General features: G+C 49.2%; 1 protein-coding gene across 5 annotated transcripts in view; it reads right to left on the bottom strand.

Annotated features, from left to right (window-relative positions):
• The window catches only part of ARHGEF6 (Rac/Cdc42 guanine nucleotide exchange factor 6), a 39,508-nt gene that overhangs the window by 18,206 nt on the left and 5,247 nt on the right, over positions 1-16,055 (bottom strand). For 2 of the 5 annotated variants that reach the window (XM_068411769.1, XM_068411768.1), the window contains exons 2-8: positions 13,058-13,142; positions 8,061-8,188; positions 7,443-7,644; positions 4,722-4,792; positions 3,240-3,334; positions 1,610-1,705; positions 645-767 (exon numbers count right to left, since the gene is read on the bottom strand). In XM_068411769.1, coding sequence (XP_068267870.1) covers positions 645-767; positions 1,610-1,705; positions 3,240-3,334; positions 4,722-4,792; positions 7,443-7,641 — 584 coding nt within the window. In that variant the 5' untranslated portion in view covers positions 7,642-7,644; positions 8,061-8,188; positions 13,058-13,142. Of the gene's footprint in view, positions 1-644; positions 768-1,609; positions 1,706-3,239; positions 3,335-4,721; positions 4,793-7,442; positions 7,645-8,060; positions 8,189-13,057; positions 13,143-14,461; positions 14,550-16,055 lie in introns of those variants that run through there. The other 3 variants (XR_011049151.1, XM_068411766.1, XM_068411767.1) reach the window with 2 other exon arrangements.

Below are 16,055 nucleotides of genomic sequence, written 5' to 3'. Positions count from 1 at the left end.
TCCTGGCTTCCCACCACTGCAGGGAGGACAGCTACACTGCACTAGTTGTAGCCTTTTGACTTAGCGTGACAAATTCAAGTGTCTACTCAAGTGGGACATGTTGAAGGAAGATGTTATTACTGTGATCTACCAGTGACCCTGCCAATCAACCATTTGGTTGAACAGCAGCTCAATTATTAAACTGGGTAATTCCGAGTGACTTGATGACTACCCTCCTTCTGCAGTGATGTGCCCTACACCATAGTGCCACAGGGGAACATACTCCCACCTGCCAGTGTGTGAGCACTTCAGCAGTGGGTCTGAAACAGCATCTGGGTCCTTTAGCAAGTAACAATCACAGCAGATGCTACTGCAAGGGCTGGTGTTGCCTCTGTTTTACCCAAGGTAAGAGTCCTGGATGTGCAGACAGGACCTGTGAGACCAGCTCTGAAGAAAAGCAGCATGAGCTGTCTCCGTGCTGGAGCTGAGAGGCTATGTTGAAGAGCCCAAAGCCCCAGCAGTTTTCCCAGAAGCAGGATCCCTTGTTATCCCCCTTGCCCTACTGTTAAAATACAGGTCAAAAGCCATGCCAGGACAAGTATTAATAATAAAAGTAACTTTTTAGAGGAGGGATTTCAGTCTGAATCTCCTCCTCCATCACTCACCTGTGTTGCGTGAGGACATTGACTGCAGACGGGTGGTTAGCACAGTACGTCAGGTACAGGGACCTGAACTGGGGCATCAGGTTCATGAAACAGCCTCCCACGCGCTGCTGGTTCTCGGGGAGCCTACGGACACCAACACACCAGCCACAACGTTAAGCCTCTCGATCTGCACCCTGCAACTACGGCACTCTCAGGTATCTGCCCAGGAACCTCCCACTGCGTGGGGACAACCCCAGGTCACTGTGTAACTGCAGCACCTAGCAAAATACCCACACCTGCTACTTGGGAAGGAGGAAGAAGGAGGTCCTCAGGTGGGACCGGGTTACTGTGGTGCAGACAGTGAGTATCACAACCCATTATCAGCCCAGGACAAGGTGTGACGCAGTATGTCCCGTCCCACCAGCATTGCTGCAGGTGAGATGCTGTAGCCTGCTGCTGCTGGTGAGGGTGGCACTGGGTGCAATAGTGTGGGGGGGTCCCACTGTCTGGGCTGCCCATGAACATGAGAGAGGAGATGGAGAGAGAAAGGGAAGCCACACCCTGAATACATTTCCAATATTCAGTCTTTTCCCCATACCTTTTCAGCCCTTCCAAAGCAGAGGCTGGGCTAAGGCTGAACACATCTGCCAGCCTCCCTGAGGGAAATTATCTCTAATAATTTGCTGTTTGCTCCCCGGTGATCCCCATCTTCATGCCTGTCAGATCTCCCACCCTGCTTGTGTCGGCATATTTGGTCTAGTGACACTCTCATTCAGCAGATGCCTTAACAGTAAAAATGTCAGAGTTCCTTCTACCTTCCCTCCTGCCAAAGCACTACCTGCTGCCTTACTTCAATCCTGTTATTTTCTTCTATATTTAACAAGTCTAAGACAGCAGCCAGGAGGAACACTAATGAATGTGTCTTTCTATTATTTTTAGCTGCGGTTTAATAGCTTAACACCCTCAGCACTATGGCACGAGCTTACTTCACAACTTCTTCCAAGGCTTGGTTCAGTGTTTGCTGAAATGAAGAGATTTCTTCAACGTTTCCCAGCAGTGACGCGATGTCCACGGCGCTGAGCCTAGAAGAGTCAAATCACCAATTAATGTCAAAGAGATGTTGCTCTCAGGAGCACCCCCATGGTATCTGTAAGCGGTCCTTCCAAAAAGGCCCAAGAATTTCTCCTTCCCCAGATACACCATCAGACATGGGAAAACACAAAATCCGTGATCTGTGAGCTATAGACCACAGCCTCCCAGAGAAGATGTCTGCTGTCAAGGATTATCTTAATTGGATTTTAATCACTTAATCACACTAATCTTCTCAGATGTTTAGCTGTCTCACAGACACAGACAGATGGGATTTCAGCCAGGGGTGGGAAGGGAGGTGTGTGCACAGGCACAGACAGCTTTGCCTTCAGGGATTCATGCTGTGGGTTTCTTTACGGGAGGAGGGTCCTACAGAGCAGCCGCTCGGGTCGGGGTTGCTTTGTTCCTTGAGCAAGCCTGCATTTTTCCTAGCCAAAACTAACGTGTCTGCTTCTACCATCCTCAGAGTCACTCTCGTACCACCCTGATTTAAGCCATTTGCCACCTACAAGGCTGACAGCATGAGACATTTTCACAGCTGAATATATCCCATGTGAAGATACAGGGAAGGAAGGAGAGATTTAAATACAAAGGCCTTAAGACACCGCTCTCCCATCTCTCCGGACTGGACAATGTCTAAACATCTGCCCTCTGCCCGTGATGCCCTGATGCTGCCCAGCCCTCCAGCAGCACGTTCAGCCCGAGGGACCTTGGCCCCAAACACAGTCGCATGGACGGGGTCGCCAAGCCAGCACCGTTTGGAAGAGACAACTGTAAAGCTGAAGCAACAAGCAGGAGGCAAAGTTAACTGCACTGGGTCTTTTATGCAGGGTGAAACTATCGACAGGAGTCTGCTGGTAGGCACCAGCTGCCTGGGTAAGGACAGGACGGCATGTGCTGCCTCTGCACCACGCTCGCCAGCATGGATAGAAAACACTCAGGCTTATTTCTGCAGGTAAGCCCTGACAAAGTCCCCCGGTCTCCCCGGCACTGCTCTGGATAGCAGCATGCTCTTCCCGAGCACGAAGGTACTTAATGCCGATGGCTGAGCGGACGGGGAGACAAGGGAGTAATTTCTTGCTCAGCAGCAGTTTGGATTTAGTGAGAGGCAATCTAACCACAGAGAATACGTGTCATCACGTGCAAAGTGAAGAGATGAGGAGGAGATGCTGCTTGGGGCTGAGAAGTCACAACAAGGCAGAGTACAAGGGAAGAAGCCATGCAAGGCATACCGCCGAGAAATACGCATGCAGGGACAGCCACACACGAGCTCGCAGATGGGTTGTAACAGCCAGCCCTCCACCAGATGGAAATGCCCATCTCTAACACAGCCCAATGCCTGCACGATCACCGAGGAACAGGAGAGAGCAGAAACCTGTACAGCGTGGGGGGTTTGTCTGGTTCACAGAAGCTGTGAGGCTTTACAAGAAGAGCAGTAACAGTCCCTAAACATTCAAAAGCAGGAAAGTAATGAACTATGGTCGATTTTACAGGGTTCTCTCCACCTCAGATGCCCTTATATCTTACTTATCATAAGACTGGAGGGGTCTTAAGTAAGTTCCCAGAAGTGACTGTAGTTCCTTCGCATAATCTCGTTCTGTTTCCAGAATATTTTGCAACACCTAGGGTGAGAGACAGAGCACTGAGTAGATCTTAGTACTAGCGACTAGTCAAAGGAACATGACATCAGCTTCCAAGTGTGGAAAAGCATGGAAGTGTATTTTAAGTCCATAAATTACATTCATTAATGCAGAACCCAGAACGCTCAGGAAAGCCCTGGGGGGTCCAATTTTGGGATTTTACTTTGCAGACTGGGGGAGGCCTGGAAAGCAGGTGTTAAGGGCTGCTTCTTCTCTGGCAAAGCATGAAGACAACGTCAGTGTGGACCTGAGTTTAGTATTTGACCCCCGAGAGGCTCATGCCTAACCCTGCATGCGTAACTGGCTGCCAAGGTATGCAAACAAATGATGTGTACATGCATCCTGGGAGCACCGTTTGCACGAAGGCAGGCAACAATTTAAATACAACAGTGGCCAGACCAAGGCAAGGATGGCTCCTGCGGCAGCTCAAGCCAGGGCACAGCTCACTTGCCACTTCAAGGACGTGCTGAGTTGGGTTTGGTCCTGCTAATCCATCTCAGCAGCCACTTTGTCTCCGGCAGCAAGGTAGGCAAACCCACTGCCTGCATGCTCCCAGTTAGCACTTGAGTTTCTCCAAGGAGAAGAGCTTTGAAGACAGTGGAGGTGGTTCCCAGCTCTCTGGACATATTGTTTCTGCTTTGCTTTGCTTGAAATATATTTAGACACGCTGAGGAGCACGTTTCACCTGCAGCCCCGAGAGCCAGGGCTGTTCACATGCAGGCATTTTAACTCTCTTACATCGCAGGGCTCACTCTAGCCTGGACACAGCAGGAAGGTACCTGCCCCCCTTTGCCTGACATCACCGTTCTGGTAGCAAGATGGTAGAGCAGGTGATGTTCCTTCACAGTTCATAGCCTGGCAGGCTGACCTGCTCCAAAGCCAAGCCCAGTTAACAAGCCAGTCTGTGAGCTGTGGTGGCTGCCCCTTCTCCGAGGGCTGCAGCTGCTGGCAGAGGCACAGAGCAGGCAGCTTGGGGTGTGACATCTCCAGCCAAACCCAAGAAAGGGATCATGGATCAGAGCCCTCATCTGGCTTGCTTCATGCCATGCCATTACCTCCCTGTCAATGGCAAGGACTAGACCAGAGACATCATGCCTTACTCCCCAATACTGCTCTCAAAGCTGCCGCCTTTGCCATGTTATCTCAGTCGCCTACTTTGAGTCTTTCCTTTTGACATCTTGCAGCAATTTCCATTCGTGGTTTATTGTCTCGACAGCCCTCAATCAAGGAAATGACAACAGCTGCATTTAAATACGGAGTCACATCCCCAATTGTTACAAATTGCTTCAATGATTTCTAAAGGAAGGAGCCAGTTCAGAAGATTAATACTACGCTTATTAAAATGTACGATCAGCACTTTAAAACTTACCACAGGGTAATAATTCTTTGTCAGCTGAGTGCTTTCAAGTCCTTTTAATGCTTTGGGTGAGAGTGGTTTATCTGCACAAAAAAATACATCAATAAATTACAGTGCACAGCTTTCCCCATGCCAGCAGGAAAAGTCACTGCTGCACCAAGGCCAGCAAACATAACTTCACCCCTGTGAACACAAAACTTCAATTGCAGGGTTTGTTTGCCTGCTTCTGAAAAACCAGGAGCACACCGACGGCGTGCAGGACACCGACGGCAGCCGAGCAAGTCGCACCAGAAGCACCGCACAGCCTCTGCCAGCTGACTTACAGGTTTGCTCTGAAACGCCTGGCAGCAGCCCAGTGTCTGGCACTGTTTGTAGCTACAGTGTGGCTTCACCCGGCCCACAAAATTTGGGTTTTAAAACTGAGCGTCTATCAGAAATGCTAGATACAACAATTTGTTCCAGGTGATTCACAAGGCATTTGAAGCCAACACCAATCAACATCCTGAACCCCGACCCCCAGAGTCATTTGTGATGCAAAATCCTCCTCTGAACGAAGGCTGATCTGAATAAAAAGCTCACACAAACCTGGAAGGCAATTCTCATCTTCTTCTGCATTTGCTAAATCTCCGCAGATGCCTCCAGCGTGGCACATACGTGCCCACACACACGTGTGCAAGTCTCTGCTCCATTTTTCCTTCCCTAGAGAAGGCCCATCCCCTGCCAGCAGCATGGCTTTGCCAGCTCTCCCGGCACCGCAGCCGACGGGGACGGTCGGCAGCCCAAGGCTGCACCGCCGGCCCCGGCCACGCCACACACCTCGTACCCAAGGCCTCTGCGCCATGGCGGGGCAGCCAGCCTCTCCTTTCTCCCTGTACCACTCACAGAAGGCAATTACTTCCACACCGATAGCAGGGGAGAAGCTTGAGACTGACAAATTTAGCCCCTGGAAACCGCAGCTTGATGTATTGTCTAATTACTGCCCTTGTAGTTTCCTGTCACTTCCAGCTGGGAGCTCTGTGCCTCATTTAAAGACTCGCAGGAGCTTTGCTCCACACAGCTAGTTATTTCCACCCAAAGGGCACGTATGGACACAGTGCAAGTACAGACACTGCTGAAAAACAAGTAACTCGATTCAGAGTGACAAGTCTCGCACTTTGGAGGCAAGGAAAGCAGGTCCCGTTGGCTTGCAGTGAGGGTTCCCCCCGGGCTACAGCCCCCAGGCAGCGGTCCTGGGGCAGGAGAGGGTTAGCTGGTGGTCCCTGCACTCATCATTTGCAATATGGCCACGTGTCCTGAGCAAGCAGAGACTGAGGGAACGAACCCTCCTCCCATGTGAAATGGGTGCTGGAGAGAGGATGTGGAGGGAAAAGCTCTGCAGATAAAAGAAATCAGATGGGATCCCACATCAAGATCAATGGGAGACTCACCCTTCGCTTCAATGAGGTGCCGTTATTTCATGCAGCTCCCACCTGATTTTCCCCATGGGACTGAAATTTGCTCTCCTTTTTAAAAAAACATCTCTCCTCCACTCACTGACTTAATTAGTGATTCCTGGGCTGTGCCAGACAAGACTTCGATCTCTGCTGCAACGTCCTGCTCAGGCATCATTTCCCAGAGGGAAACAGTGGGAGATGAGACATCCTAACAATGATTTTTTCATTTAGAATTAAATAAAAACTGACCTAATTCTGAACACTCACTCATTAATCTTATTCTTCCCTCCTTTGCTTTTTTAATTCTTCCCTCCTCTGCTTTTTTGCTTGCAACTGTGGGAGCAAGGATGTCTAACAGGAATCGTACACTTTGCAGCCCACCCTTGATGTCTCACAGCCTTTAAAGGCCAGGGCTGATCCTGAGCCATAAAACCAGTGCTGAGCACACAACAGGCCTCTGTCTACGGTAAGCCCTCAAGGCACATTAAGGAATTAAAGCTGGATTTAAAGTTGGATTTTGTAAAAAAAACAAGTTTACCAGCACACAATGGCCTCGGAAGCACAATGGGGTGAGCTGCTTGAACGGATATATAACGCTACAGGGCAGTTAGCCAGGGGCATGCCTCATGTCATCACCACCCCACATCTGGTTACAATCACATTGCAGAAAATGTTAAGGACACTCAAGACAAAGCTCAATAAAGGCAGATGTCACCAGACGGATCATTCCCTCCCTCCTCCTTTCTCAATATCGCCTGTGGCTCCGCAGCAGAAGATGCATCTGGGGGAAAATGTACCATGTGAAATCAGCCATCGCTACGGACAAAACCAGGGGACCATTCCCTGTGGCCATACAGTTTTTGTTGCTTTCCTCACTGAGACCGTGAGCATCCACCACTGTCAGGATCAAACACAAATACATTGCCTGACGGAGGTCTCTGACAAAAAGCTAATTCTGTGCTCAGACACTGGAATGACCTGGCAGCTCCCCAGGACAAAGAGGACCGATGCAGCCATCTCCGGTCTCGTCCTCCAGCAATGTTCCCACTCCCGCGCTGCTGGGGCTTCGGGGAGTGATGGAAAGGCACAATGCGCTGGGGAAGAGGGCAAAGCAGCTCTCAAACAACTCATGTGAAAGATTGGGCTTTCCCCTTCTGGCCCCGTTCATCCTTCCATTAGCCCTGCTGCTTTAAGGACACAAACAGTCCTTAATAAATAGCAGCAATTTCCCAAAGGCACGAGGATCTACACTGCATTATACCGCTGTCATTCAATCAGCCCTCAAAAGCAATGTGCTTACCGGTGGATTTGATTTCTCTGACGTAGTTGCTTGGGAACCAGCCCGTTTTTCCATTCAAGGTCCCTTCCCACCAGCCCCCTTCTTCAACCCGGGTGACATAAATAATGTCTCCTTTGTTAACGGAGAGTTCATCCTCATTGGTCTGCTTAAAATTGAACCTGGCCTTTACCACCAGCTGATGACTGCCATTCTCGGTCATCTCCTAAGAAAAGGAACATGGAGAAACATCAGTAAATAGTCAAAAAAAGCAGAAGCCACTAGGACAAGCTATTGTTCTTCTTTGTTGTGACAGCTGTTTTTTCAGTATTGCTCTTCATAACAGCAATAATGTCTTGCTTTTGTGTAAGCACTCCTGCCAGAGGACCACAAGGTCCCTCCCACGCATTCATTTAGTTTCACAGTGCAATGGAGGGTAGATAAGAATCACTCTTCTCATGTGACAGAGAGGAGCACTGCCGTTTGGAAATGCCACCAGACTCTCTGCAGCCACAGCAGCGAAGCTGTGATGGACATGAGGAGAGAACAAGCCCCTCTGGCATGCTCAACCCAGAGGTACCGCTCATACCCCTCTACCCCCACAGCCATAAAACCCTTGATGAGATGTTAAATAAAGGTTACCACAGGCTTGGACTGCCTCCTTAACACCCTCGCTGACTGTGAAGCTGTGCCGTTGGAGTCAGTGTGGGGACCTCCAGCCGCAGAGCTAAGGGACAATAGATGTGAACATGGCCCTTTTGACGGCTGATCTGGCGAGGCAAAAACAACATCTGAGTTTTACCCAACTGTCCACCATCCCTCTGTAATCACAGCAAAGCCAAGAGTAAAGCTCATAAAGAAAATAAGAACAGGGTACAACAGCTGAAGGAGCATCTATCAGAGCAGAATAGCATGTGCACTGCATCTCCGGTGTGGGTACTCCTAGTCAACAGTGAGGATGGTTTTGTTGGGCTGGCTTAACCCTTCCATGATGGAAGAAATTGTGCATCCCAAGGCACTCCTAGGTTAGGCCAGCTCTGCAGCCACACATCCGAGCACAGTAAGCTTTTGAAATCCCCCTTAAAACTGTAGAGAAATAGAAAAACACTCAGCCCAATGCTGCCCAAGTGGGAACGTTTCTGGGATCTGAGTAAGCACTGTTGAAGGTGTTTCAAAGTTTAGCTCGCAAGTGAGCGCTCTTAGGTCACCTCCGCAGCTGCAGCGTGGGCTTCCCCACTCAGTGGGGAGGAATGCTGAACAGCTGGTCAACACAATCGCTTCTCTATTTCAATAAGTCCTTCTGGGTTCATTATACAGCTGAAAGAGGCTAGGCACAATTCTGATCACTGTTCGTGGACTGTTGCCATTACCATGGGAGAGAGGGATGCAGGCCGTGCTGAGGAAGGACAGGAGTGTTACTCCCAGGAGACTGGCAGCCCACGGAAAGGCTCAGAACATCCCAGCAGCTCCCGGAGTTGCTTCTTTCACATGCTCGAAGCTCACTGTTTTGCAAACTAGTCTCTGGGCTTGTTCCTGCCACCACCTGCCTGATGCTGGAAATGATGCTGCTGCTCTGACACGTATCTATTTTTCATGATTAGTGATTTGTTTCTATATTGATACCAAAAAACTTGCCAGAGGGTAAAAAGCTTCCTGGTCACAACTGCCCTGTGCTGAGATTGAGTCAGTGGCCTCATCACCAAGAAGAGTCCCAGCTCCTGCAGGACCTGGCAGCCCCAGGCCCAGAATCCTGCTTGGATGCTGCAGAGCAGTAAAAACATGGGATTCAAGCCACCCAGTAATTCCCAGTACTTCTCTGCTACCGTACCTCATACCTGTGGGACAACACTCAGATCACCTCCTTTCTATGTGCCATGGTGCTCAAATGAAGCAATGGCAGACATTATCATCTCAGTAAACTGTGAAGTACTTTCAAGCTTTGCCTTGTAGCTTCTTTTTAGATTTATGAACATTTCTGTATCCCAGAGCTGTTGTTTTCCACTTGCAGTGTGGACCTAGCATGCCCATGGACCTCAGAAGGAGGACAGAGGAGAGCAGTCTGTGGTCTGCAGGCATCACCGTGCTGGGTGTGCAAGTCCCCTGGATAACGTTTGGAGTTCTTTGAAAATGCTGCAAGAGGCGAGGGTGATCAAGCCACCAAGCGTGCGCAGCAATCAGAAAACACAAACTCGAAGACTGCTATGCCCCCATTCTCCTCCAGTCTGAACGTCAACATGGAAAAATCATTCTGAAGGGGAAGTTTGGTGGGAGTTACAGGAACTCAGCTGGATTTTACTCTCCCCAGAGGATTTTTGTTTCAATAGAAAAACACCTCATCCTTAGATTGGACCTGGAGCAACACAAACTGTGAAGTCTTGGAGAACGGACTTGCTTTGTCTTCCTCCAGTGCCTTGCACAATGGGGACCAGGTCTGTGACTACGACTTCCAGGCGCCGCTGCCTTACAAACCCCCAACCATGCCATACACATGGCATGTGTACATGTGTACAGCAGGGGCTCCAGGATTGGCCAACATTCACGTTAAATCTCATGTGCCATTAGTGAGTCAGTTTTCTCTCTTGCCCTGCTCGTTACACAACTGCCTGACAACTGCACAGTGAATTCCCAGCTCCCTGGGCTGCAGCAACAGCAGCATCCCTCCGCATGGAAAACCCACTTTGCAAACAGAGTGGTTTCTTTTCTCTGAAGCATCCTGATATTTGATCAGGAGTGGTTTCAGCTGCTCCCGGCAACTCACAGGACAGGAGGGGTGGCCGGCTGCCAGCGTGAGATGCTCTTCCCCTGATTCCTCCTAAAACGGGAGGGCGTAAACCGCGAGTCCAGACTTCTCCACTTATTCAAGCCATCAGCAACAGTCCCAAGGAAATGACTCGGTTACTGTAGATTTTATGCTTCTCCCTGCCCCTCCCAATCTTCCAAAGCTTTTATAAATATCTGCAGCAACCTAGAAACAAATGTGAAACTGACTTTGACAGTTTGGCAGAGAAGTGTATCATTTATATTGCATCATGACAGCGTCCTATTTTATGCCTGGTCCAGCATGGAACACTGCTGCCATATGTTGTTTAAAGTATGGTTAAAATAGCTGGGTTTTCTGCTCACATTCCTACACTATTTTTGGCAGATGAGCCTTGTCTGATCCAGCACAGCTGGTTTTCCTCCCCTGCCCTCTCCTTCAGATAAAAACATCAAGCTCTGTGTTGCTGTTATTTGACGGACAGCTGCTGAACTCTGAGTTTATCTGCTACAAACGATGCCTCTAGTTATTTACATAACAAGATCCATGAAGACACAAGGATTTGGACTTCAAATGGATGCTCAGAAACACATTCCCACGGTGTTTCCTTAGCTATCACCTACTTCCCTCTGTCAGGGTGTCGGGATGCAACAGCTCTGCGGGTGTGGGGATGCTCAGGCATGCCGGAGCCCTGGCCATAGCAGGAGCTGCAGTAGCTGATACCAGGCTTGTCCTGATGCTCCATTCAGCCCTTGGCCTCTGGCGAGACGGACAAATCAGACCATCTGCAGTGGCGGTTTGTAGGACACAGACTCTTGCTTCTCAGGAACATGGCCAAGCCACCAAAAAGCAAACGTTTTAGACATGCATTTATTTTACCCTGTACTTTTCCCAAGGGTGCTCTCTGCCTGAGCAGCTAATTACATCGCAGGCATTGCGCTTTTTAACATTTAAACAGAGAAAGCATATGTTCAAACAGATGTTTGCCATGAAACCAAGAGGATCCCAGCTTCCTATAGACCCGTTGGCAATGTGTGAATAGAAACTATTCCCCAGCAAAGCCATGTCCCGAGCCTTGCCCGGTGACCACACGGCTGAGCTGGGACACCAGGGGCTGCAAGAACCGAGCTGGGGCTGTAAATAACGGGACTGTTGCGACAACGGCACTGCAGCCGCGCCACCCCGTCAGCACACACCCCATCCCACCCCCCGGTCCAGCAATGGGCAAGCACAGAGGCAGTTTCTTATTCTTTTTGCTTTCTGAATAATGATGCTAATGTCAATCATAACGACAGCATTTGCAAAGGCTGCTCCCAGTCTAGGTAACCTGCGTTTTATATGCCCCATCATATGGAACTGCAAGAGCTTTCTACGTGGGGTCACCAGGGGCTGTCTTTTAATGGAGAGGTGAGAGACTGTAAGGAGCTGAGCTGATCCTGTATTACCGTCACTGACTTCTAGGGAGGGAGCTGGCTGAGTGCTGCCTGCAGAAAAGCAGTCTAAGAACCTGTATTTCTTCAGAGCAGCATTATACACACACACACACACACGTGTGTCTGTACACATATATACTATTATTATTATAATACATTATATATTATTCTACATTATATATTATTTATATGTTGCTGTTTACATAATATATACATGACAATTTATACAATAGTCTATATAATGTATAAATATCATATATATTTTACATATGTATGATTTTATAAAATCTTGCATCAGAACAGAAAAGAGGAAAAAGGGAGGAGAGGGGCCAGTCCCAGAAATGAGGTGGTTTCATTGAACACCTGAGCAGCTTCTGTATTAGCAGAAGAGAACCCAAAAGCAAAAACCCAAAAGCTGAAAGACAGTGAAACAACTGAGAAAACCACTGCAAACCAGATCTAGGCAAAACACATTAAATCAACAGAAAAAACCTTCCCATGAAAGGAAAATTGCTGGTTTGGGTTTTGAATTTTTCTCTTTTTAATCGCCTGAAATATAATGTGCAACAATCAAACTCTCTCCTCCTGGTGCTGGCCTTTGGTGGGTGTACAGGACTCTGTGCAAATCCGCTTGCATAATAGGGGGCCATAAACGCTTTCCACCCTGCAAACTCTTTCCAGCTCAGCGCAGACCTGCTCCTCAGCCCCTCAGCAAAGAGACCCCGGTCCTGTCACCCCTCCCCAGAGCACCACGCCATCATCTTCCTCCCCGTTGAACTTCTCCTTTCACAGCCTATGTGACTGAATATCAGTTTAAAGCAGCCTGTAGGGAACAGCTACATATTTGGGATGGAAACAAGAGGAGCTGATTTGCTGTGCTTCAGCAGCCTGCTCCTGCACCCACAGAGGCAGGACAAGCCATCAGCTTGATTCCCAAATCCCAGAGACTCCATGGACCCAGGGAGAGGGGAGAGAGAAACATCAACACAATTGACTGAGCATTTGGCAACGACATTTGTTTTGATGTTCAGTAAAGATATTAAGCACATGGATCTGTTTCTCTCTTCGGCTTTAAAACACACTATTTAAAATCTGATCTTTGCATTTTGGGAGGTGCACGCTCATTTATATCAAGGCTCCTTTACGATGACCTACTTCAAGGGCCCTTAATACTGTCAAAACTGAGCAGATGTCCCTGAGTGTAAAGCGACAATCAAGCTCTGCAAAGTGCGTACAGCAACTCTGAAATGCCACATCTAAACCCAGAGTTGGTAGAAGCATGAAATGTCGATTCCACCGTCCAGCATCAGGCATCGGTGCTGGCAGCACAATTTGCCAAGCCTCCAGAAATCATCATAAACTAGGAATTAACAAAAAAAAAATCCCCCCTCCAGCATATATATGAGACAGAATTCGAAAAGATGACATGAAAACCCCTTTTGTCTTACCTTCGGTAGCTTTATTTACAGCTGTTAACGTACTCAGGACCTTGGAGAACTGTTCTCCAGTGTACAAATCATGTGGATCGAACACCTGCAAAAGAGGAACTTGGTCAGCTGAGCCCGAAACATCTCACTCTGGCCATCTGAGCAGCCCACGTAGAGGGTGGCAGCGAGGACTAAGTAGCCCGTATGTCTCTGCAGGGGAGGGGTGTTTATTCAGAGCTGACAAGTCCCATTTCCTTCACAGCGAGTGAATTCCTGGGGTGCTGGCGGCAGACGGCATGGGGAGGGCAGGGGGACCCGGCAGCGTTTGGAGAGTAACGCTGGGGACAGGGATGGAAGAAATCGGGGCTGACTGCAGAGAAGGGACTCCTCTGAAAATCACGGAGAAGGTTATCGCCTGCCTTGAGGGAAGCAAAGATTTTTCTGCTATTTTTGTTATCGAAAGCTGAAGAGATTGAGGCTGTGTGTATATATACACACACATAATTTCCACAGCAGAAGAAATAAACACACAGAATTCTCTGCTATTGCAATATGGCATATATAATACACCTACATTTTTTACAGGAAGCCAAAACTGGTTATTTGATGTGCAAAAATTCCACTCCAAAGAATTTTGTGATCCTCAATGGCAAAGCAGATACACAGGGCTTGTTTTCTATGACTGGTAAGCTGGACCTTGTACACCCAGCCCCTCAGAAATCACCTGCAGCACAAGGAGGGGCAATTTGAGTTTCCAAAACACTGCAATCCCCTCTAACATCTGAGAAATGCCCTCGAGTTCACACCGACTGTACAAATCCTACCATTAATGAAGCAAAGACAAGTGATACAAAAAGCCCTTGTTATTGGTATCATCAAGGCACCATCTGCTAATCCCCAAATACGTTGTCCTGCAGATGGAGACCACAGATCCGCAAATCCAATGAACAGGAAAGATGATTTTAAAGCTCTCCTGGCACGCACCATCTACTTACAAACACTTCCAATGCACTGAAGAGAGTATCCTGCTAAGTAAGTCCACGAGCCTTAATTACCTTTAGGGTAGTACTGCCCTTTAAAACGGCCCTTTCCTGCTTTCCACAAGAGTACGCTTGGCATATTTCAAATAGGAAGGGGACTGGCCTCTTCTGCAGCTCTAGATGCTCGCGGCATCTCCTCCTCTCGACAGACACATCAGTGCAGCAATGAAGTCCAGCACAGGCAGTACAAAGGCTGCTCTTTGTTGAGAACGTATTTCAAAATTGATTCAGGCACTCACTGCCGGAAGAAAGGTTTTACCCTAAGGAAATCTAATCCATGCTCAGAGGGGGAACAGCCTGCTGTCGTTACAAATATTAAAATCAGTAGCTCTGCAGCTCCGATCGCACCTACCGCTCTGCACGTTTCGGGGACATCCCCACCTACCTTGGGCCATTTCCAAGCTGATCTACCAGCCGCGCTCGCTTGGTTTTGCTCCTTTGGACCATGCAGACCCAGGCCCTTCTGCCAACTGGTGCATGAACTAGTTTTGCTGCCTTGCAATTGCAGCCAGAGCTATCTGAGCGTCGCCTCCAGCCCCAAGCAGCGACGTTAGCATCTCCGTGGAAAGGGAGACGGTAACGGAGAGCCCGGGTGTGCGCTGACCCTGTTGGCAGCTGCCGGAGGATGTAACGTTACAAGCAACACGCCTTCATCCTCTTGCCAAGCAGAAGAGGAAAGTAAACAGCGAGGCTGGGATGTTTGCGTGCATCCGTCTGGTGTGTCTTTTTCTCAGTCATACCCTTTTTCTTCCACTTCAGTAAGTCCAGAAAAACAAGTCCTGCCTTGAATGAATGGTAGCTTTTTTTTTTTTTTTTTCAAAGGACCACAGTAGTAAAATACATCCCTGATCCTTCATGTACAGAATAATGCTGTAAGCTGAGAGTCATCAGACTGACCAAGTCCAGAGGAAAATGGTGGTGGGAGGGATATACAAAAAATTCTAGCACAAAAGCAAGCGATAACTTTTAGGACTTTTCTTCATGGAGAAATTGTCTGGAATAGCTACTGTGGAACAATGGCTATGTGGGAAACTCTTCTAGATCATCTACTGTAATGTAAATATACTCTGCAGCTTGTTCCAGAATAAATTCATCATCCAGAAAAGTCCTCATTTATGAGCTAAAAATTACTTTTTCCAGCACAACCCATCCATAATTCCATTCCTAACTAAAAGACAAGCTGCAAGGCTAGAAGAAAAATAAGAGGGTGGAAAGGCTTTTTTTGCTCTTAGCTCCTGGAAGATCTGGTGGACGAAAGTAAAACCTCACTTAAATCTACAGCTGTCATCGGAGGATCTCCATTGAAACGCTTTTCTGACTTTCAGAATCAGACTGTGGCTCCCTTGGTAAAACGCTCCGGCTGCTCCATCAGGCATCACACTGGAGAGAGAGAACCTGCCCTGCTGCACCGCCAGTCCTGCTCCAAAAGACAGCGAGAAGGTGAGGAGCGGCCGGTGCCCGCGGGCAGTGACCAGAAGAGCACCCAGCTTTTCGGGAAGGACAAAAACTCAAACCCAGGTGCACTCAGCAAGTCACCAGCACCCAAAATTCCAGTACTGGGGTGGGAGCTGCAGAGAAGTTAAGGGAAGCCGGGTTGTCTGTCGGCCCCGAGCCGTGTTATCCACACAGTTTCCACAGTTATCGACAAAACCCCGGTAACCTCAAGCTGGCTGCAAAGCCCCAAAGCTCGGCACCACCGCGACCGTTCATCACAGCCCGGGGGCGAGGGCCGGAGCCAGCTCGCCCCACGCCCGCTCCCGCTGCCAGCCGTGCCGGCGCTCCGGGCGCTTCCCAGCCCCGGCTGCTCCGACCCGCCGCGCCTCAGCCTTCAGCGGCAGCCGCCGCTCTGCCAGCGCCGGCGAGACGGAGCCTGGCCGGCGGCCGGGGAGCGCTGTTCCGGGCGGAGCAGCCAGCCGCGCCGGCTCCCGGACCCCGCTGCTCGGTGCCGCGACGCTTTCACACCCCAGCGCGCCCCAACG

Source organism: Nyctibius grandis, chromosome 13, assembly GCF_013368605.1.
Source record: "Nyctibius grandis isolate bNycGra1 chromosome 13, bNycGra1.pri, whole genome shotgun sequence".
Lineage (NCBI taxonomy): Eukaryota > Metazoa > Chordata > Aves > Nyctibiiformes > Nyctibiidae > Nyctibius > Nyctibius grandis.
The sequence above is the reverse complement of the archived record's forward strand: the minus strand, read 5'-3'. Positions and strand labels throughout refer to the sequence as shown.